The sequence below is a fragment of the Rhinolophus ferrumequinum genome, chromosome X (assembly GCF_004115265.2).
Source record: "Rhinolophus ferrumequinum isolate MPI-CBG mRhiFer1 chromosome X, mRhiFer1_v1.p, whole genome shotgun sequence".
Lineage (NCBI taxonomy): Eukaryota > Metazoa > Chordata > Mammalia > Chiroptera > Rhinolophidae > Rhinolophus > Rhinolophus ferrumequinum.
Window position 1 is genome coordinate 8,164,021 of NC_046284.1, and position 24,499 is coordinate 8,188,519.

At 39.5% G+C, this 24,499-nt stretch overlaps 2 protein-coding genes and 1 pseudogene across 2 annotated transcripts; 1 reads left to right on the forward strand and 2 right to left on the reverse strand.

The window, feature by feature from the left end:
* Positions 1-214: 214 nt before the first annotated feature.
* On the forward strand, positions 215-1,497 carry LOC117025592 (melanoma-associated antigen 10-like). Its single transcript, XM_033111477.1, has 2 exons — positions 215-324; positions 420-1,497. Exons 1-2 carry the CDS (start codon positions 215-217, stop codon positions 1,495-1,497), a joined length of 1,188 nt encoding a protein of 395 aa, XP_032967368.1.
* A 5,934-nt stretch (positions 1,498-7,431) lies between these two features.
* LOC117027462 (nucleophosmin-like) lies at positions 7,432-8,092 on the reverse strand (annotated as a pseudogene).
* Positions 8,093-22,525: 14,433 nt separating this feature from the next.
* On the reverse strand, positions 22,526-22,915 carry LOC117026542 (40S ribosomal protein S24-like). Its single transcript, XM_033113331.1, has one exon. It carries the CDS (start codon positions 22,880-22,882, stop codon positions 22,526-22,528), a length of 357 nt encoding a protein of 118 aa, XP_032969222.1. The 5' UTR covers positions 22,883-22,915.
* Between the last annotated feature and the right edge of the window lie 1,584 nt (positions 22,916-24,499).

A 24,499-nucleotide genomic window follows, 5' to 3' on the forward strand; every position in this document is an offset into this window, starting at 1 on the left:
TCCTCCTTCAGGATCTTACAGGACAGCCCGCTGAGGAGAGACTGTGAGGCCCGAGAGCACCCACAAAGAGGAGACCTGTAAGTCGCCTTTGTCAGTGGCTCCTAAGGGGGGTTTCTCAGCTGAGGCCACTCACACTCCCTCTCTCCCCCAGGTCCGTGGGTCCCCATCGCCCACCTTCTGCTCACACTCCTGTGGCTGCCTGACACGACTCATCATGCCTAGAGCTCGGAAGCGACGACGCTACGTGTTCGAGGAAGACCTTGACTCCGAAAGTGAGGCCCAGGGCCTCTTGGGTGCACAGATTCCCGAGGCTCAGGAGAAGGAATCCACCTCCTTCCCTTCTGCTGCTGGTCTTCCTCTCCTTCCTCTCCCTCCTCTTCTTCTTCCTGCTCCTGCTCTTCTTGCTCCTCCTCTTCTTCCTCCTCTTCTTCCTCCTCTTCTTCCTCTTCCTTCTGCTCCTACTCTTCTTCCTCTCCCTCTTCCTCTCCTTCCTCCTTCTCCTCTTCCTCTTCCTGTTGCCGTTGTCTGGTCTCAAGCTACATAAAGGCACGTTCTGCTGCTACTGGGACACCAAGGCCTCCCCAGCTTCCTCAGAGAGCCTGCTTCCTTCCCAATGTCATGGCAGCAGCCACTCCATCAGCCCAATTATGTCAGGGCTGCAGCAGCCAGGAAGAAGAGGGGCCAGACACTTTGCAGGCCCTGCCAGACACTGGCTCCTTGCTTAGAGAGGCCATAGACGATAGGGCGGATGCTCTGGTGCGGTTTCTGCTCCAGAAGTACCGTGCAAAGGAGCCGACCACACAGGCGGAAATGCTGAGCAGCGTCATCAGAGAGCACCAGGACCACTTCACTGAGATCCTCAGTCAAGCCTCACAGTGCCTGCAGCTGGTCTTTGGCGTTGATGTGAAGGAAGTGGACCCCAGCGACCACTCCTATGTCCTGGTCACCACCTTAGGCCTCACCTACAATGGGATGGGGAGTGATGAGCACAGCATGCCCAAGACCGGCCTCTTGATAAATATTCTAGGTTTGATCTTCATGCATGGCAACCGTGCCCCTGAGGAGGCAGTGTGGGGAGCGCTGAATGACATGGGGCTGCATGATAGGGTGGAGCATTCCATCTATGGGGAGTCCATGTTGCTCATCACCAAGGTGTGGGTGCAGGAACAGTACCTTCAGTACCGGCGGGTACCCAACAGCTATCCTGTACGCTACGAATTCCTGTGGGGTCTCAGGGCCCACGCTGAAACCAGCAAGATGAAAATCCTGGAGTTTTTGGCGAAGGTCACTAATGCCATCCCCAAGGACTTTCCTACCTTGTATGAGGAGGCTCTGAGAGATGAGGAAGAGAGATCGCAAGCCAGAGTTGTCGTCAGGGTCAATGAGGTGGCCAGGTCCTATTCTACAGCCACCTTTGGCACCTTCTCTTGTCTTGAGTCTGAAAAGAGCAATCCCTGTTCTAAGCGGAGAGGCAGAATGCGGAGTGGCAGGTACTGAGTATACAACATGTTTGTGTTCCTGCTATACAAGGGTGGTTCGGAGATTTTTTTTTTCTTTTTGGTATTTTTCAGATTTTGTTCCTATTAATAAAGGTTTAGGGGCCGGCCCAGTGGCTCAGACGGTTGGAACTCCATGTTCCTAGCTCTGAAGCCTGCCGGTTCGATTCCCACGTGGGCCAGTGAGCTCTCAACCACAAGGTTGCCGGTTCAACTCCTCGAGTCCCGCAAGGGATGGTGGGCTCCGCCCACTGCAACTAACAACAGCAACTGGACCTGGAGCTGAGCTGCTCCCTCCACAACTAAGATTGAAAGGACAATAACGTGACTTGGAAAAAGTCCCTGGAAGTACACACTGTTCCCCAATAAAATCTTAAAAAAAAAAAGTTTTAATGAACTTCAAGTCCTAAGTTTACAAATGACAAAGTTTACAAATCAGTGTTCTCAAGGGTCTCTGGGCATCTTGGTGAGCTCTGGTAGCCTATCAAAGGTTCTCCAGGTCTTTTCATGGTTTCAAAGGAAAAGTTTAAGACAATTCTGTTTATATGTTTGAAATGTGAGCTTAATTAGGATTTTCTAGATATCAAGTTATAGTTTTAGTAAGCATTATATTCTTTTTCTAAATTTTTTTTTAATTGGGAGTATTGGGGAACAGTGTGTTTTTCCAGGACCCATCAGCTCCAAGTCAAATCACTGTTGTCAGTCTAGTTGTGAGGGTGCAGCTTACTGGCCCATGTGGGAATTGAACTGGCGACCTTGATATTATGAGCACTGTGCTCTAACCAACTGAGCCAACCAGCCGCCCAGCATTGTATTCTTAATTGTTGGTTATTTACTACTAGGATTTTATTATTTATTTGTCTTGGCTGATTTCAGGTAACTGGTGTAGTTAATTGGCTCTTTATTTGTAAAATTTACATTTATTGTTGTTACTGTATTATTGTGTTATATTCTCAATACACTGAAAAGGTCAATAAAAAAAGTTTACTTGGAAATGTGAAAGAAGTCAACAATAAAATTAACAGGGTCAAGAAATATAGAAAAAAGTTTTGAAAAAAGTTAATTCTGGCCTTCCATTTTACTGTGTCATTGTATAAAATTAAAAGATATATACCTGGATATGCTTGGTATTCAGGAATATAGGAGAAATTTCATCTGAATAAGGACAACCCCCACTCACTGGCTCTTTTCTATCCCCTGAGAGTCACTGAGCCTCTGTCCTCTGGAAGGCCCTGTGTTAGTAGCGGGGACACTAGGATCAGCAGGACACACCCACACATAGAATGATAGGGTGGAAGCCCTAGTCCTATGAGGAAGGTGGTGAGAGGTCCCCTCAGTCCTAGAGAACAAGTGAAAGAAGGGGAGAGGCGGTGGGGCTCCAGGGGAGAGCACTCCAGTGTAAAAGGCCTTAGCTAAGGCCGTTTGGGCGTTGGGAAACATTGCCTCTGGGGGAGACGATTGTGATGAAACTGGGTGGTGGCCGCTGCTGGCATTGGCAGAAGGTGTGTCTTGTGTGTCAGAGGAAAACCTGGAAAGGAAAACTGCACTTAGCAGTCATTTGGGGGATAGTGGATGAACCAGAGAGCAATCTCCACCTGGGGAAGGGGTCCCACACGCTTGTTCCAGTGCAGGTGAATACAGGGTACAAACTAGATGTTTCACACCCATCACCTGCAAGGATTTCTGCAGAAATACAGTCATGCTCCTTTGAAGTGATGCCCGGAAGCCTCTAGACTGACAGTCTTTCCCCTGGCCATGGAACACCAGCCACAATGCATTAAAGAGGATATTTTAATTACATTATCTTGTGTGTAATTTGTACAACTCTAAGCAAGGGCTAGATGTTGGTGAGGGTGCATGAATGAAAATGATGCTTTGGAGGTAAGAACAGCTCAGCGGGAGGGAAAAGGTTGGTCTTTGACTCAAATTCTAGGAGCTTTGAGTTGTATCCTGCTGGGAAAGACTCCCCTACACTCAAATTAAATAATAGGTCCTCTAGGAGGGAAATTGTCCTGAGTTTTATTTGTGAAGCAGTATTTTTGGCTAATTTAATATTCTGTATAAATGAGCATTGCATAATCTCTGAGGTTGAGAAAGAACCAAACAAAAACCAAATTTTCCAGAGTAGAGAGCAGTAGGGCTGGGGAGTGATATAATACTAGACATTCACTGCCACTCACCAACGCTGCAATGTACACCAGGCCCTGTGCGAGTCGCTTTACAAACGCTCCATACTCTCCTGCAGTCCTACAGGACAGGCCTCATCAGACCCACTTACTTCACAGATGAAGAACCTGACGCTCACAGGCCTGGTAATTTTCTCAAGGTCACGTGACTAGTAAGTGACAGGTCGGAGACAGACCCCTGGCCTGAATTCATCTAGAGTCTATGCTGTTCCCACCCATCCCAGCCTGTGGCCGACCTTCTACCTCACAGTTCATTTCTTTTCCCAGTACTATGTATGACTTCTCTCAGATGACACAGTAGGACCCTGAGGCCCAGGTAGTAAAAGCAGGCCTAAGGAAGGAAGGTGACAGTGAGGATCAAACACAAGTTGGGGATTGTGTGAGGTTTGTTGAGGGCTAACTCTGCCAGGTGCCGGCATTTCTGCCCAGTGCCCGCACTTTCCCACATGCCAGCACCCTTCCCCTGGGCTTCCCCTGTGTGCCTTCCTGTCCACCTCCTGAACCAGGCCTGCTGACCTGCTCCTCACTGCTGCCTCTTCTGAAAGCTGCACCCACTCCCAGTGGCATAGCCCCAAAGCTCTTCCCCTCCCCCGACACAGAACATTCTTCAGGCTGTCTTCGTGAATAAACTTGCTCTGCTGTATATCCTTGTCTTGTTTCAAATGTGGGGGTCTTCCTCATGGCAGTGGGTGTACTACTCAGGCTTAGGTTTTAACAGTATAGAGGGGATGAGGCACACACACGGATGCTGCAAGTTATGCTGGGTGTCTGCATGCCGAAAAGTACAACCTAAGCCAATGAATGCACCCAGAAGGGTCTTGGCTTAACCAAAGGCCTGTGTGCTTTACGTGAAAAGCTCTTCTCAACACGTATCCTCATCCACAAGACACTCTTACTACCTTATTTTACTGCTAGCACTGCTAGCATCCTAACTCCCTTCTTTCTCCTGAGGCCTTCTGGAGAAATAGATCTTACCTTCCTGGAGGGACACTGGTGGAATTCTTTTTTATGAACAGTAGTAACAAGCTTTTTGCTTCTTGGCAGAAACACTTTGTAATCAATTTCAGCCCATTTATTTCCCTCGGTAGTGTGTGTCCCACATCTGGGTTTTGTCCCTGTAGGAAAGAGATGATGGAGTTAACCATAGGCCAGAGTGGCTATATTAATACCAGACAAGAAGATTTCAGCGGAAAGAATATTATCAAGGTAAAGAAGTCATCTCATAATAATAAAGTTGTCAATTAAAAGAATCAAACATTCTAAACATTTTGCTCCTAATAGCAGAGTTTCAAACTACATGAAATAAAAAACGGATAGAATTGCAAGGAGAAACAAATAAGTCCACTATCATAGTCCAAGATTTCAATACCCATCTCTCAATAAGTGAAAAAAAAAAACAAGTAGACAGAAAATCAGTAATGATATAGAAAAGTTGAACTACACGACCAATTCAATTAACCTAATTGACATTTATAGAACAATCCCAGTAATATCAGAATTCACATTCTTTTCAAGTACACATGGGGCATTTACCAAGATAGATATAATATTGTGGTCACAAAGCAAGTCTTAATAAATTGAGAACTATTAAATCATGCAAAGTTTATTCTCTGACCACAATGGAATTAAATTTGTAATCAATAAGAGAAAGATATCTGGAAAATCGCCAAATATTTAAAAACTAAATAATATATTCCCCCCAATATCTCATGGGAAAAAAGAAAAAAATCAAAGAAAATTAGAATATATTTAAAACAGAATGAAAATGAAAACACAACAGATTTATGTGATGGCCACCAAAGCAGTACTTACAGGTGTATTTATGTTACTAATGCCTATATTTGTAAAAAAGGAATACCTCAAACTGATCTCAGCTTCTCCCTTAAGAATCTATAAAAAGAAAAGTACATTCAACCCTCTGAAGAATAGGTGTAGTAATAAAGACCAAAAAAATACCAATGAAATAGAAAACAGGAAAAACAATGAGAAAATCAATGAAACCAAGAGGATCTTTAAGAGCAATGAAATTGATAAACCTCTAGACTGACAAATGAGAACAAAATGCTCTCCTCTGACAGAGGAGAACACAAATAACTGATACAGAAACAAAAAAGGTGGCATCACAACAGATTCTACAAATAATAAAATGATAAGAAAATACTGTGAACATCATATGCCAGTAAATGTGACATCTTGTATGAAATGGACAAATTTTCTGAAGACCAAAATACCAAAGCTCACTCCAGAAGAATACACTTTAACCATACCTGAGTTTATGCTAATGAGGTGACTCTTGGTGGGTCCCTAGATAGCTTCAGGAAAGAAGCCAGAGGAACCAACCGACTGTGATTAGAAGGTTGCAACTTTTAGCCCCACCCTTGACTTTTTTTGTTGTTGTTTGGGCATGTTATTATAGCATGAGGCAATTTTTTTTTTTTAAGATTTTATTGGGGAAGGGGAACAGGACTTTATTGAGGAACAGTGTGTACTTCCAGGACTTTTTTTCAAGTCAAGTTGTTGATAAAAATATCCTAAAATTGATTGTAATGATAGTTTCAAAACTGGGAATATACTGTAACAATGAATTGCATATTTCAAAAGGGTTGGCTTTTATAGTATGTGAGTTATATCTCAATTTTAAAAAAGAATCTCCATTTAGCAGATGAGGAAAACTGAGGTGAAGAGAGGTTTAAATGTGTAACCCAGAATTCCTGCCTCCAGGGCTTAGTCTGAACTTCAAAATGTTCGGATAGAACTTGGGTTAAATCCTTTCAATCTTGGCTGTTTCTTCTCCTTCCCTGAGCCCACTTGTCTCTGCCTATAAAAGCCACCACTTATTGAGCACTGTGTGCTCTGCAATGTTTCAGGGACTCAACATGTATGACCCCGTACCTTCTTCCAGAAGATAGGACTCTTATGTTTCTTCCCTCACTTTAAAGAAAAGAAACTGAGGCTCTGAGAAGTTTAGAGACTTGTCCAAGGTCACACAGTAATAAGAGGTAGAGAGCCTAGATTTGAGTCTACGTCTGAATCTGGGTTCACTGCCACTGTCATTGCAGTACGTCCTCTTCTCATCTCTCCACTGCCCTCTACATGTATTTATGTATCCCACCCACTAGAGTGCCTTTCCTTCTCTTACATATATCCAGATCATATTCACCCTTTCCCTAACAACTGTTTCTGTTTTCCAACTGTAACTGGATGACCAGATTCCAGTGGCAAGGTCATTAGATAATTAGATGTTCTGATTGTTCTAAAAACTCAACCTGATGCATTTTGATATTCCAGTGTCTATCTTGAAATGAAAGACAGAAAATGAAGTTTTGCTTGTATAAGATGCACTTCAGAAATGACAACTCTCAAAACATACTGTTTCTTTGAAGAGCAAACTTGCTGCCCCCATTTAAAGGACTGCCCTGGCTTTCCACCTGTTTATTTTACTTTATTAAAATACTGAGTTTATTTTACATGTATATTTTTGTCTTCCCACCATTTCCATTTGTCTGACCACCACTGCTACTATGTCTTATCATAACATTCCATACATACTTAAAACCAAGCAAAGGGTGGAGTTCCCATCTTTAAAAACTAAACAGGCATTTTGGACAACACATTCTTGGCAATGGAACCTGGACAACATTTATCAGACACGGTAGGGCAAGTTCTCACTCTGCATTATAAAAAGAAGAGCCAGATAGCAACTGTTACAGAAATGAAATAAGGCAGAAAATTTTAACACACTGTTTAAACTATTTTCTTAAAGAGACTTCCTCCACTGCAGAGATCTTGAATAGCCTCCTGGTCAGTCATCAGAAGCAATTCTTCACATAATTGATGAACTTGGCTTCCACTTTGGGAAGAGAACCACCTTTTTCTATACTTGCTTGCATTTTTGCTTTAATGTCTTCTTCAGAGCTAGGTCCTTTCAGTGTTTCAGGAGGGTTTCTTTTCCCTGTGTTTTGGATTCTTGACCTTTTGATCGTGGTGTTGATGGTTTTGAGTCTTTTCCATTCTGGTTTGATTTTTGTGCATTTTTGGCCGGAGTATCTCATACAGGTTTCTTTATTGAAGCTTTTTCTTCAGCTTCCTCATCATCATCGTCATCATCATCTTCATCAGCAGCAAGTTTGACTTTCTCCTGTGGAAGCTTGCTGCCACTTCCAGTGGCAGAACGCTTTCCAGATATATTTAGGAGTTTCACATCCTCCTCCTCGTCTCTGCATCTTCATCCACGGCTACTAAGTGGTTGTCCACTAATATGCACAGGCCCTGAACCATACTTCCATCGTCAGACCACAGGTGGTGGTACTTCAAAGCTCCCAAGGGAAACCATTGTATGTACAGAATTTTCAAAGTTGCCAGTGTTACTTTGATCGTACTGTCTTCATAATTCATTGCCTCTGCTTCAACAACGTGTAGTTCGCCCTTAGCACCAGCCCCAATACAGAAGAGTGTTATATGTTGTACCAAGGTCCACGAATGATCACTCGTAGGCATCCATGATTGCGGTAATGAACAAATGTTAGTGGTGTAATGGCCAGATTCCTAGTGCTGGCAACCTAATTTCCCAGTATGCTTTGAGGCCTGCACCTTCTTGACCCTCACTGCCAAAATGTGGCAGAGGCATTCATTAAACAGTGGAAGCTATGGTAGGTGCAAATGAAGAATGAGGAAGTTAAACAAAGGGATGTTGCTTTAATATAATATGTTCGACAATGTTTTTCCATAGTAACAAATGCAAGTGAGGAAAGTGACAGAAGTTTGACATATTCTTGTTTGACTTTAACACTGAATCATCACAATGATAAGAAGGTTAATGCATCCAGACATATGAAATGCCAGAGACATTTTAAAAATATTGACACTATGTCCATCTTTTAAGTTGTTAAGTTCTTAAAATCTATAGGATGTGGTTGTAAATAAACTAAACAATGAACAATGACAATAAAACAGTGGGAGAACTGCAACTTAACTATCTTTACTTCATTACCCAAAGTTCATTGAAAGAAAATAAAACCATAATTCAATTCTCTCTAGATGTGGAAAGTAAGGCCCAGGGAGGAGAACGGACTTGCCCCAGTCAGTAGCAGAAATGAGACTGAAACCCAGACATTCTTGGGTGCTAGCCAGTGCCGTGTAACCCCTGCTGCATCCGTAAGTCAGCAAGGGAGTACCTTCTTTATTAAAGGTGCACAAATTCTAGCACATGGCTCATCAAAATTTATAGAGCCATCAATGTCTGCAATAAAAAGCTCAGCGAGATTTCCTTTTTAATGAAAGTATTAAAAGCACCATTTGAGAGAACATTGTTTATTTGCAATATTGCTTCCTGTTAAGCTTGATTTAGTGTTTAAGCAGAGAGATCTAATCTTATATAATCTCAACAGTAATAATTCAGGTTTCAAATCAAATGAGGCATGGATTCAACTTCCAGATTTGTGTTTCTTTCTCTAATTGACAACGCAGGCTTTTGCTGCCATTTACACAGGGAACAGTGTCTCCCACCTGTAATCAAATGAACTCTTTAAATTAAATACTGCTCACTCCCTTCTGCTTTGAAGTTTTCTTTAAACAATCAGATCCACATGTTTCTCAAATTCAGCAGACATTCATTTTTGTTTGCTGAAGTGTTTTTTTTTTTTAAATTTCTCCATGGAGATGGAAGAAATCTATAGAGTTTTGAAGTCTGTAACTGGGGTTTATATGTTGAAATTCTAAACACTTAAAGATATATTAGATTTGGATGCCACACGGCATACACTCGAAACTTGTCTGATTTCCCAGGAGCTAATGTAGAGAGCAGCTTCAATCAGTTGTTCATTCCGACTTCTGGCTTTCCACGTCAGCAAACATTTTCTGATTGCCCATTCTGAGCCGGGCACCATGGAGATCCAGAGATGAGGGTGTGGAGTAGGGGTACAGGAAGGGGAGTGGTAAATGGGTACGGGATGACTAAACCCTGCCTGTGGGATAATGATCCTCCCATCATGTGTGGTCTAGAATGATTATTAAGACAGGGACACATGTATCACTCAGGAGGGTCAACAGAGGGAGGAAGTGTTCCAAGACAGTTTTAGGAGGGCATCCTAAAGGAGAGGACGGGGATTTGGCCTTATAAGAATGGGGGTAATTTCAGCAGGCATACCCAAGAGGGCTGGGAGCAAGAGAATATTCCAGATGGAGGGAACAGCAATAGTAATGGTATAGAGGTGGGAAGGGGCAGATGAGACTGGTGACTGAATGGAAACAAGCTCATAAACTTTGATTAACTGTGTTTGGTAGGGCTCATGTGCACAGCTAAGCCATATGTCTGACTAATTAGAGACACTCATTTCAAAGCTCCTGTGGCATTAAGATAAGCTATAGGCAGCTCACAGTCCAGGCTAGTTTTTGTGACTGTAATCCATCTAATGGCAATGGCTCTACGGACTATTGTCTAGGTAGGCCCCGCTGGAAGTTTCTATCAAAGCTAATAATGAGAACAGGGAGCTCCAAGGAGCTGGGACAGATGTTGAGCCTTCCTCTGTGTCTGGCAAGGTACCATAATTCTTGTTTGCTTGGAACTTTGCAACATCACAACAGAGCAGGAGAGCGGAGGCCAAGACAGCCTGTTTCCTTTTCATGGGCCCCATAAGAGCTTTGAGGGAACCCTCAAGCAGCAAGACTCTAAAATAACATTGACTGGTTTCAGAATGTGCAAAGATAGAATCTGGAAGTCTGAGGCTGGGAGCTATAATTCTATACAGCTACTCTCTAAAGAAAACCCACAGATGCAAACTGGAGCAAACTGTTCAGAAAAAACAACACACCATTTGGTTAAATCTGTACAATAGCCAAATTTTAAAATTCCTTCCAGTAATTTCCATTTCCCACTGAGGCACAGCTCAAAGCTGCCCTCTTCTATACATGAAACACAGCTACAAACCCCACAGTAGGAAGGAACAGACCCAAGAACATTCATCATCCCAATAGTGACAAATGGTCACATATTGTGCATTTGACAGCAGTGGCCAGGATTGGTCACCACTTTCAGGTACTAGCACTTGGAATTGAAATAAAGAGTCTTTATTACTTTATATGGGACCAGGGAACAAGAAACTTGATTCACAAAAGATAACTGCTCTTCTTTACTACAAACACTGCCTCATGTTCATTGATTCATTTATTTTCATTCAACTAATATATGTTCTACACCAGCTACCTGAAGAATGGGCTATATAATATTTTATATATTTTGTTGAAGTATAATTTACATACGACAAAATTCACCCTTTTTAGTATATAGTTCTGTGAGATTTGATGAACACATTAGTTGTGTAACAATCACTACAGTCAAGATATAGAACATTCTCAATACCCCTAAAAATTCCCTTGTTCCCCTGTGTAGTCAACCCATACCAACATCCCCATTCTTTGATAACTATTGATCTATTTTCTGTTCCTTTAGTTTTCACTTCTTGCAGAATGTTATATGAATGGAATTATGCAGTATGTAGCCACTTGAGTCTAGCTTTTTTCAACTTAGCACAATGCATTTGAGATTCATCAATGTAGCTGTGTATATCAATAATTATTCCTTTTTATTGCTGTATAATATTTCATTGTATGAATGTAGCGCAATGTGTTCATCCTTTTGTCTGGTGAAGCCCCTATGAATTGTTTCCAGCTTTGAAAGTTATGAATAAAGCCTTTATAAACATCCACACACAGGGCTCTGTGTGAGTTAGATATCTGAGTATCTAAGATATCTCAAACTCAACATGTCTAAAACTGAATTATTGATCTTTTTCTCCAACCTACCTAACCATCCATGACTTTCCCTTTCTTGTTGGATGGCAATTATATACTTCTAGTTGGTCATGCCAAAAATATGTGCATCAAACTTGTCACTTCTCTCATGCCACAACAATCTTTCAGCAAATTCTGATGGCTTTACCTTCAGAATATATTCAAAATCCTACCACTTTTCACCAGCTCCACTGCTACCAACCTGATCCAATACACCCTCATCTCTTACCTGGATTACTGAATTACCCTTCTAAATGGTCTCCCTGCTTTGGCCCTTGAGCCCTAGAGTATGTTCTCAACACAGCAGCCAAAGAAATCCTTCTAACATGTTAAGTCAGATCAAGTCACTCCCTTGCTCCCCATTTCATTCAGAGGAAAACTCCAAGTCCTTAAAATGTCCTATAAGGCCTCATACTCTCTGGTTCCTTTATCTATTACCTGTCTGTCTGATCCTCTTCTGTCACTTTCCTTGCTCTCTTTGTTCCGGCTACATTGGTCTCCTTGGTGTTCTTCAAACATGTGTTTCTGACTCCTGCCTCAGTTCCTTTGCATTGATGGTTTCCTTTTCCTAGAATGCTCTTTCCCTAGCATTTCATTAAGGTTAACTCCCTCACCTCTTTCAAGTCTTTGCTTAAATGTCACTTTCTTAATGAGGCCTAACTGCACCATCCTAACTAATACAGTATCCTGCCAAACCTCACCACATCCCCCCCACACATACACTGTACTCTCAATCAACCTCACCCTGTTTTACTTTTTCATTTTTATAAACATGCATCACCTTCCAATATACTGGCATACAATTCATGTCTGGATCATGTTTATCTGCCCTCCCCTGCAAGAATGTAAGTTCCAGGAAGGAAGAAACTTTGCTTTATTCCTTGATGTATTTCAATAACCTAGCATACTGCCTGACACAAAATAGGCACTCAACGAATATTTGCTGGATGACCTAAAGAACTTCCTCAAGAACAATCCTCTGTGTGCAGTTTCCTGATACTCAACCCCACGCTGGTCTTTATAAAGGTCCTCCCGAGCTGCAGCAGCCTGGGTTTCGTGTGAGGAGGAACTGTGCTTTGGAGAGTTGGGGAAAGGCACTGCCAAGAAGGCACTGCTACCAAGCTTGTAAGGGAAGCTCAGAGAGGTCTCCGAGTGTCACAGTGGTAGGCTCTGGGGCATTTGGCTGATCTCGATCAAAGTCTAGCCTCTATACTGCAAATAACAACTATCTTTAGTACCAGTGACTTTTTGAGACTGCAACATCAAATGTGTTCCAAGTAATCATTGTCAAAGAGGAAAATTGCTCAGTATGTACAGTGCCTCCAAGGGGACAAAGTAAATACCACGCTGAGCCAGCAAGTCCAGAACTTGAAAATAACCCAAATAAACGCCTGGGCTGGGCTAATCCAACTGATATCTTAGTGGAGATGGCAAAAATCTGAGAAGCTGTCCACCACACCGAATGAACCCTCCTGACCATCTGTCAGTTGATATAAAAGTGTTCTTTCAAGAAAAAGTGACTTACGTGGTTGGTGATACTTTCTGGTAAATACTGGGATGTACTTGAAATTGCCTGCTGCCCTCAAAACACAGAGCCTGGAACTTACAATCAATCAATATTAATAGATAGTGCACAGGGGATTTTTAGGGCAGTGAAACTATTCTGTATGATACGGTAACAGTAAATATGTATCATTATACATTTGTCAAAACTCATAGAATGTACAACACAAAGTGTAAACTCTAATGTAAACTATAAGCTCTAGTTAATAATAATGTTTGGATATTGGTTCATCAATCATAGTAAATGTTAGTAACAGGGGAACCTGTAAGGGGAGGGGGAGATAGGTTAGGGTACAGATGTACTCTCTGCACTTTGCACTCAATTTTTCTATAAACCTAAATCTGCTCTAAAAATAAAGTCTGTGATGTTAAAAATACCATTTAAATTATTTCCAAAAAAAACCTTTTTATAATAAATCTAACAAATTATGTGCAAGCCTTTTATGAAGAAAATTGTAAAACTTTATTTAAAACTCTTTTAAATACATAAATAAATGGAGAAACATATCATGATCTTGTGTTGAAGATTCAGTATTTTAAAAATACCAATTTTCTCCCAAAATGGATCTATATATTAAGTGCAATTCCAATAAAATACCCAAGGTTTTTTTTGGTTTTTGTTTTGTTTTGCTTTATTTTGCATAATATGTCAACCTAATTCTAAAATTTATGCTGAAAAACAAAGGGCCAAAAGTAGCCAAGGCATTCCAAAAGGAAATGATCCAGATAGAATAAACTCTGCCAGATACCAAGATCATAGTAATCAACAGGAATAATGTGCTATAAATGCTGTGTGCTTATGATTCACTTCTGATAATACTTAAGTAATAACTAAGGAATTGTAAGATGAGAAAATTGCTACCTGATGTTACATTGACACCTAAAAATAATTTTATGTATGTGCTTCTTTTACATTTCATCTTCCTAATAAAATAATTCAAGAGGAAAAACTATAGTATTTAGACCCTGTGGTTTTAATTCATGAGTAGACCAAATAGTCCATTGGAATAGAGTCCATAAATGCACATGTACACAGTATTTTGATTGATGACAGAGAAGGAATTACAGATCATTGAAGAGGATAGACAATATAATATAAATGGTTCTGGGAGAACAGTTTATATTGAAAAAAGAAAAGAAATGCTTACCTCACACCACATGAAAATCACTTCCAGATGGAGATGAAGTGAAGACTTAAACATAAAGTGCAAAAGTACAAAATATTTAGGAGACCCATACAGGGGCACAAATTTATGACCTTGGATTAGAGAAGCAAGTATAAACCAATGAGAAAAATAATAAGCTCAACTACATCAAAATTATGAACTTCTGTTCATTAAAAGAACCCCTAAAAAGTAACAAAGACAAGCCACATGCTGGAATCAGATATTTAAGTATATAAAGCTAATAAAGTATTAATATCTAAATACATAAAGAACTTCAAAAATCAATAAGAAAATTATAAATAATTTAAAAACTGGACAAAAGACACATGTTGAAGGAAACAAACTGCACGGGGTCCATAAATATATAAACATATGCTTAAGACATTTTAATAAAGAAATGTAAATTAAAATTAAAATTAAAATGATATATTTCATACCTACCAAATTGGCAAAGGTGAAAAAGTAAGAGAATTTGTTAACAAGATGTGGAGCAGCAGGGACTTGCTGGGAGTAATGTAACAAGTACTTTGGAAAAGTTTGACATATCTGCTGAAATTGGTATGCCAGTTACCCTATAACCCAGCATTGTATTCCTTGGTTTTGTAAACGCTGAGAAAGAAGATACCTACCAAGAAGGGCTCCTGGTGGCTAACAGTGCTCCAATTAAAAAAAAAAAAAAGAACAACCAAAAACCAGAGCCTAGCATCCATTTCTAAACAGAGACCTCTCACACAAACAATACTTCAGGGAGAAGCCTGCACTGAGCTTTCTGCCTCCTGCACTTAACTGCCTGCCTGCACTGTGCTCCGGCCATCTGATCAGCTCTTATTAAGGAGTTCCTCTATTTCAACCAATAGGACTGAGATGTTCCCAGTCCAATTGGAGCTACACAATTATATTCCCATTAACATCTTCACCAACCAACTGGAGCAGCTCCATTCTGACCAATCAGGGACAGTGCTTTTTGGACCAATCAAACTGTGAGGACTTGGAGTGCTCATTCACCACGAAGACAGACCAATCAGGGACCATGGGCAGGGACTTCTCTCTACATAAATCAGTTCCCCCTGGCTCTGGGAGTGCACTTTCCCTTTCCAACTAAGACTAAATTGAAGCCTGTGTTTTTTCCTGGCTGGACCTGAAACAGCAAAGACTTCTCCCTGGGTCAGACATGGGTGGAGCAGGGCAGAGTGTGGTGGACCAGAGCATGTGGAGCAAACCAGAGCAGACCAGAACTGTGCAGCTGGAGAGGAGCCTTGCTCCAGGGCGGCCTCACAACTGTACTGTTCCACAGCCATGCTGCTTCATGACTGAGCTGTTTGCACTGAATAAAGTTTCCTTCTTTACTGCACCCAAATCGAGGATTCCTGTTGGCCTTGAGTTGGTGCAAACAACCATCTGTTGACAGCTTGGAGAAAGTTTCCTATGTGCATCTAGAGGCATATAAAAGAACAGTCATTGTAGTATTGTTTGAAATGTGCAAAAACCTGAAACAATTACTTAAGTGTCTGTTAGTAGGTACTAAGTTGTGGTATAGTCATACAATGGGATACTGTGCAGTCATAAAAATAAATTATAATTATATGTATCTCACAAAGCTGAATTTCTGGGACGTAATAAGCGAAAAAAGCAAGTCGCAAGAGAAAACATGGAGAAAACATGATGTGATTCCATTCATGTAAGAAACAAGCAACACTACACAATACATGGTGGGGATCCATAAACAGTAAGCTATAATGACAAGCAGGTGAATGACTAACCTAACATTAAGAACAGTGTTTACCTGTGGTCTTTGGGGGATGGAGAATGATGTGATTGGGTAGAGATTTACAGGGGCTTCCAAGGGTACGTTAAGTGTTCATTTTAGAATTTAAACTGTACATGAACAATTTATATATTCTTTTGTATGTATTATTTATCCCATAATAAATTTTTAAGAGTAAAAGGTTAGAACAAGCAAAATATTTTGAAAAAGAAAAACAAAGTGAGGGATTTCAGGCTAATGGAACAAATGAGAGAATCTAGAAACAGCTCCCCACATATATGGGGGGGAAATGATGGTGCATTTCCTATATTATCCTGGGACAACTGGGTATCCTCATATAAAAGATAAAAATATAAAATTATGTCTTTACCTAACATCATACCAAAAATCTGTCAATTTTCAGGCAGATTAAAGAACTTAATCGGAAAATAAAATCTTTAAAACTTTTTAAAACAAAAATTTGTATTAGTTTAAGGTGTACAAAACAACATAGTGATTAGACATTTATATATTTCACAAAGTGATCACCCCAATAAGTCTACTACCCATCTGACACTTTACAGTTATTACAATATTACTGACTATATTCCCTATGCTCTACTATACGTCCCCGTGACTATTTATTTATATTATAGTTGACATTCAATATTACTTTATATTAGTTTCAGGTGTACAGTGTAGTGATTAGACATTTATATAAGTTATGAAGTGATCCCCCTTGATAAGTCTAGTACCTGTTTCTTCAGATTGTATAAATCTTTAAAACTCTGAAGAAAATGTATAAAAACATTTTTTATAACTTCTGGGTAAGGAAGAATGAAATAAATAAGACAAAAGTATAACCTGTAAAAAAATTGATAAATTTTGATTACATTAAAATTAAAATGTTCTGTGCATCAAAAGTCATCTTGGGAAAAAATAAACGTCAAGCGTTCTTCCATATTTGTGGAAGAAGTACTTAAAACACTTATTCCTGACAAAGGAATACAATATATGAGAAATACATTAAATACTCTTATTAATCAATACTGAAAAAAACAAACACACTAAAAAATGTGCAAAAAATAAAAACAGGGAATTCACAGAAGAGGAAACCTGATTAAACTTATGAAAAATATGTTCCGCCTCACTAATATTCAGGAAAATGCAAATTTAAAAAATACCCCTCAGACTGGTAAATTTTTTAAAGTCTGATAAAACCAAATTTTGACTCAAGTGTGAGAAACTAGAACTTCCAAACACTGCTGCTGATTGCATAAATTGCTATGACCACTTTAGAGAGCAATTTGGAACTATTTAATAAGGTTAAAAACACGCACCGCCTATGACTCAGAAATTACCCTGTCAGATATGTGCCCTAGAACAGCAGCCTCCAGATTGCTGAGGGTTCCTGAGAGCCTTTAAGGCAATCTACTAGATCAAGACTACTTTCTTAATAATACTAAGGTATTATTTGTTTGTTTTTTTCTTTTATGAGGGTACAGGGGAGTTTTCAAGAAGCTACATGTCACATGATACCACAATAGAGTGAGTGGAGAAACAGATAGGAAAATCCAGACCTCTTCTATTAAGCCACATGTTAAAGAAATTTGTAAAGATATAAAACAATGTCACTCTTCTCAATTATTTTTGTTTTGGAAAATAGTTTTTTTCTTTAAAATGTTATTTCTAAATGAACAAAGAAATACTTAAATTTTCTCAGCTTTAATTTCTATTACGTGAAGTAGCAATAGATACTAACAGCTATCACTTAGTAAATGTTTGTCCTGTGCTAGAGCCAGTACTAAGTAGTTTATGTATCTTTTGATTACCTGGTCCTGTGGGTCTTATCTCCTTAATAGCACATGAAACTTGTCACTGCATAGTTCAGCCTTGTACCATCTCTTGCCTGGACACTTGCAGCAACTTCATTCATTATTTTTTCAACCAATATTTATTGAGGCTCTGCCATGTGCGAGGTACTGTGCTGATGATTCAATGGTGAGCAAAACATATCCAGTCCCCCCTCCCATGGAGCTTACATTCTAGAAGAGACAAGGGTTAAGTCAGTTGTCCAGTCCATTCTCACATTATAGCCAGCTTGCTCTCTGTAAAACAGATCTAACATTTCAGAGCACTGGCATACAACCTTCAGGATAATGTTCAAACTTGTTAACTTGGCATTCAAGGCTTCCCAAGTCTTTCCCAATTTACCTTTCCAAACTCAATATCCACCCCCCTCCCTAAGACAGATGGGGACACACATACACACACTAACAGCCATCTTTTCTGTTCTTAACACCCCATCAACCAGCCAGACTAGACTGAATCCATGTCCTCCTAACATTTTATGCACTACCACATCTACATGGCTTCAGAGTTGCTCTCTGAAAACTAGTCCCTAAGGGCTCTCCCCACCCCAAAGGCTGGTGTCCCATGAAACCAGATTGCCCATAATGGGGCTGAATGTTAGAAAAAAGCCTTGGAACCCTCTACTTCCTCTACCTGTGATGCCCTTCCCCCTTCACCTGGCTAACTCTTACTTATCTGTCCTTCAGGTCCCAGCTTGGATGGCTCTTCCTCATGGAGGCCTTCAATGTCCTCCCCACTCCATCACCTTCCCCTGTAGCCCCCTACTGGATGGGATACCCATCCTTTGTGTGTCCCTCCTGGTCCCACTGTCATTATTTACTGTCTGTCTCCCCGAGGGCAGAGGTCTCATCTGTTTTATTCACCATTCATCCCCAGGGTCTGCCACACTGAATGAATGAATGAATGAATTGTTGAATGGATAAATGAATGAATCTTTGAAAAAAGAAAGAAATGGAAGAAGTCCTAACAGAATGGATTGATATACCATGTCCATGGCTTGAAAGACAATATTGTTAAGATGTCAAATCTCCCCAAATGATCTGTAGGTTCAAAGCAATCACAATATGTATCCCAGAAAACTTTTTAGTAGATATAGTAGATGTCAAAAAACAAATTCTAAAATTTAGGTATATAGAGAAAGGAACTAGAATAGAAAAAAAAAAAATATTTTTTGAGGAAGAGAACAAAGTCCAAGGACTGACATTATCTGATTTCAAGGGGCCATGGAACATACACCCTGGGATCTAAGACAAACCTCAACAAATTTAAAAGAATTGAAATCATGTAGAGTGTACTCGCAGAGCAAAATGGAATCAAACCAGATATCAGTAACAGAAAGATAACAGGGAAGTCTATGAACACACAGAAGCTAAATAACACACTCAGAGTTAATCCATTAATACACTTATAATTAATCAAAGAGGAAGTCTCAGGGGAAGAAAAAATACATTGAACTAAATGAAAATAAGAATACAACATACCCAAATCTGTGAGATACAGCTGAAGCAGTGGTGAGAGGGAAATTTATAGCGCTAAACGCATATGAAAAAAAAAGGGACATCTCAAATCAATAATCTAAGCTCCTACCTCAAGAACCTAGAAAAAAGAGTGAAAAAAACCCCAAGCAAGCAAAAAGATGGAAATGAAAAGAGCAGAGCAGTAATTGATGAACTTGAAAACAGAAAAAACAAAAATCAATGAAAAAAATTTCTTTGCAAAGATCAATAAAATTGACAAACTCCTAGCAAGACTGACAAAAAAGATATATATAGAGAAAAAACACAAATGATCAATATCAGGAGTGAAACGGGATATCGTAACAGGCCCTGCAGACTTCAAAATGATAATAAGGGCATACTACAGACAACTCTGCACACATACATTTGATAATTTAGACAAAATAGACAAGTTCTTTAAAAAACACACCAAAAAAAACACAACTCCTTCAGTATGAAACATATAATTTGAATAGACCTATAACTATTGATAAGTTAAATTCATGGTTTTAAATCTCCAAAAAAATAAATGTCCAGATCCCGATAGTTTCACTGGAAAACTTTACCAAACATTTAAGGAAGAATTAACACCAATTCTACACAATCTCTTCCAGGAAATAGAAGAGGAAAAATACTTTTTTATTAATTTTATGAAGCTAGTATTACCATGATACCAAAACCAGGCAAAGACATCACAAGAACACTACAGACCAATATCCTTCATGAGCAGAAACACAAGAGTCCTTAACAAAATAATAGATTGAACGTACTGAAAAAATAACACAATGTGACTAAGTGGGAAGACAGTGAACCTATAAAAGAGACAAGGAACGAGAGAAAAATAGGAGGAAAAAAAAAAGAACATCATGTTTTGTAAGCCAAGGGAAAAACACTTAGGAGAGGAAGTAGTAGTCAAGTTCATTGATTATTGCAGAGAAGTCAAGGAAGATAAGAAAGGAAACACTACTGAGTAACCAGGATGTCGTTGATGACATTGGTAACAACAGTATACAAGAAATGATATGAGAAATGTTGAGAACAGAAGCCAGACTGCAGTGAGAGGGGAGCGAGTGAGCAGCAAGTAAGTAGAGACATTGAATGCAGACAACTCCTTCCAGAAGGATGGCTATGAGAGTAGGAGAGAGATAATTCATTAGCTTGAGAGGCAGTCGAGTTAAGGATAGGAGGAGGGATATTCAAACACAAGAAGATTTTTGGACATTTTTACATTTTAATTGCTGGATGAAAGACATAGCCAAAAGAAGAGGTTACCCCCGTAGATGACAGAGAATAACTGGTGAAGAGACAGATCCCCAAGAAGGAGAAAGAGATGGGCTCCACAGCACAAGTGGAGGGGTTGGTCTTAGTCTGGGGAAAGAACACTTAATTCGCCTATCATAAGAACAACATGGTTTTGAGTCCTGGACTAACTATCCTGTGACTTTGGGCCAGTTATATAACTTCTCTAAACTTCAGCTTCCCCATCACTAAGTGCTAACAAATATATCTAACTTCTTTTCCTCCTTCTGCATGTCAAAAGGCTACCCTTGGTCCTACTGAGTTAAGATCCTCCTTCACATATAAAGCCCAGACCAAAAAGAGCTCCTCTGACTACCTGAACTCTGCCTTCCGACAGATGTCCATCGATGTGATGTGGTGGTAAAGAGACACCAAGAGTGTGACCTTGGTCAAGCTACTTGACCTCTCAAAGCCTTAGTTTCCACATTTGTAAAATGGGGATGATATTTGCTCTTCCCTTCAAGGTTACTGTGAAGATTAAAGGAGGTTAAGACACATAAAGTGCTTAACATAGCAGCTGATCCTAGCGTGCTTGATATATGGCAAATATAACCTACAAGGCAGAAAGTAACTTGATGAACAGTTTTAATTAGATATTGTTGCAAAATCCCTGTGAATTGCAATATTGGTATCATTACAAAATAATGATTCACTTTTATATATCTCAAAGGAAATTAAGACAATGGATACTGGGACCTGGAGTTAAATCCTTGAAAAGGTTAAACACCTAAGAAGGGTCACACAAATATGCCCAAATGATTTTAGGCAAATGTGCAAAAGAAATCCAACGGAAGAAGGATAGCCTTTGCAACAAATGGTGTTGGAGCAACTGATCACCATAGGCAAAAATGAACATAGACCCAAACCTCACACCTTATACAAAAATTAAATCCAAATGGATCATGAATTTAAAGGTAAAACAAAATAAAACTTATAGGAAAAAATAGGACAAAAATCTTTGGGAATTAGACCTAGGCAAAGAGTTCTTAGACGATCTGTAAAAGGAAAAATCAATACATTGGGCCTGATCAAAATGGAAAACTTTTGCTCTGCAAAAGCCCATGTGAAGAGGACTAAAAGAGGAGCTGCAAACTGGAAGAAAATATTTTCAAAGCACATATATGACAAAGTACTTGTATATAGCACATATGAAGAGCTCTCTAAATTCAACAATAAAAAAAAGCCAATTAGAAAGTGGGCAGAAGACGTGAAGATCGATTTCACCAAAAAGGGTAAACAGATTGCAAAAAGCATGTGAAAAGATGTTCAACACCATAAGCCATCAAGAAATGTGAGCTATAACCATAATGAGATATCTCTGCACTCCTATTAGAATGCCTAGAATAAAAATAGTGACACCGTCAGATACTGGGGAGGAGGTGGAAAAATTGGATCACTCATACATTGCTGGTGGGAATGTATTATAAAATGCTACAGCCCCTCTGGAAAACTATCTGGCAGCTTCTTATCAAACTAAATGTGTAACTTCCATACAACCCAGCAACTGCATTCTTGGACATTTCTTCCAGACTTTAAAAGTAATGTTCATACAAAACCCCGTACATGAATGTTTATAAAAGCTTTATTCGTAATAGTCCCAAACTGGAAAAAACCCAGACATCCTTCAACGGGTGACTAGATAAACAAACTGAGGTACCAGCCATAATACGGGATTCTACTCACCAAAACAAGGAATGAACCAATGATACAGACAAGAAACTGGATGAATCTCGAGAATATGCTAATGAAAAAGTCAATCCCGAAAAGTTACATACTGTGTGATTCCATTTATATACCATTTTTTTGTTTGCTTGGTTTTTTTTAAGTTCTTAGTTTATTAGTCCTCCCATGAAAAATCTGCTCACTCACCATAAAGTCACTGATGAATCTTCACTCCTGTCGTCCAATCTCCACCTCACTTTTTGCCAGCACCAACATTGGCCTTTGCAGTCTCCCTAACTTTCTTCATTCTGTTCTTGTGTTCCTGTTGCTGTTTCCTTGAGGTCTTTTTCTTCTCATACAGGCCATGTCTTGCAAGTCTATGTTTGAGCTCACTTTTCTTTGCATAATCCAAGGAATCATAAATCATGCCAAAGCCAGTTGTCTTGCCACCACTGAAACGGGTTCTGAATCCAAATACAAAGATGACATATGGTGTGGTCTTGTGCATTTTGGCTAGTTTTTCCCAAATTTCTGTCTTACGTACTGTTGCCTTCCCAGGGTAAAGGATGTTGATGACCATCTGTTTCCGTTGAAGTGGTCTATTGGTCATGAACTTCCTGGTCCGGATAGTTACTGTGTCGTTCACGATGGTGGCCAGCCCTCAAGCAGCCAGGGAGGAAAAAAAGCTATATAACATTCTTGAAATGACAACTTTACAGAGATGAAGAGCAGATTAGTGTTTGCCAGGGGCAAAGTGTGTAGACACTGGAGCAAGGTGAGTGTGGTTACAAGGGGCCCTTGTAGTGATGGAAGAACTGCTTAGTTTCTTGATGGTGGCGGTGGACACATGAACCTGCTCAGGAAATAAATGGAATAGAACACACATACACACGCACATGTGCGCGCGCACACACACGAGCACAAGTAAAACTGGAGAATCTGAATGATATCAGTGGATTGTTTCCATGCTAACATCCTTGTTGTAAAATCATACTATAATTTTGAAAAGTGTTATTATTGGGGAAACTGGACAGAGTTTCTAGAAAGATCCCTAATACAAGATCTCGGTATTCTTTTCCAAAATTGCATGGGAATCTACAATGATCTCATTAAAGAATAAAGTCCAAGGAGACATTCAAGACTGTGAGAAACACGACTTTAAAGCTTTCAGAAGAAAACAAAGAAGAATATCTTTACAACCTCATGGTAAGGGGAGATTTATCTTAAAAAGACAGAAGGAGCACAAACCATGAAGTCAAAGGTTGATACACACGTGACTGCATTTAAATAAAAATACTGTACAGCAAATACCATTTTTAAAAGAGTAAAGACAAGCTACAGAATGCTAGAAGACATGCATGGCACAGGTATCTGACAAAGGATTGATATACAGAACATATAATAAATATGTTGATAAACTTTTTTTAAAAGTTGTTTTTCAATGGGCAAAAGACATAAAGAGGCAATTTCCAGAAAAGGAAACCTGACCCATGTACATGTAAAAAGGTACTCAGCCATTCTAGTCATCTGAGAGACACCACAAGACACCATTTCATACCCATCAAATTGACAAAAATCTTAAAGGTCTGACAATATCAAGTGTTAGCAAGGAAATGGGACAATTGAGTTTTTATACACAGCTGGTAGGGTGTAATTCACTGCAAATACCTTAGGAAACAAATTGGCAACATCCAGTAAAGTTAAAGATGCATATATTTTGTTATCCAACAATTTCACTCCCAGATCTATAACCTAGATAGCGGCTTGAAATATTTTTGGTCATGAGTCATACACACTATGAAATAATTTTAAATTGTAACACAATGTATGTTTATAAAAATTGAAGCAAAAGTTTTCTGCAAGAATTTTTATCCTGCATGCAAAGCCCTATGACATCTTCTATTTTATTCCATTTCATTTTTTAATGCTCAGCATGATTAATTAAATTGATTTTATGATCCATTAATGCAGCTGTTCTCAATCTTGGCTGTATATAACAATCATCTGGGGAGCTTTTAAATCTCCACTGCCAAGGCCACAACCCAAACAAATTAGAATATCTGGGGAGTGTGACCCCAGCATCAGTAGTTTTTAAAGTTCCCAGGTGATTCCAATGTGTAGCCAAAATTGAGAATTGCTACATTAATGGGACACAGCATGAAGTTTGAAAAACACTATTCTAGCTGCTGAAATTCTACAAAGCCTGTAAATTAGTTAATACAATGTT

Excerpts from the sequence above, each read along its gene's own strand:
- LOC117025592 (XM_033111477.1), top strand. The coding sequence starts at position 215 with ATGCCTAGAGCTCGGAAGCGACGACGCTACGTGTTCGAGGAAGACCTT. Across the intron at positions 325-419 it reads CCCGAGGCTCAGGAGAAGGA|CTCCTCTTCTTCCTCCTCTT; the intron begins ATCCACCTCCTT and ends CTCCTCTTCTTC.
- LOC117026542 (XM_033113331.1), bottom strand. The coding sequence starts at position 22,882 with ATGACCAATAGACCACTTCAACGGAAACAGATGGTCATCAACATCCTT.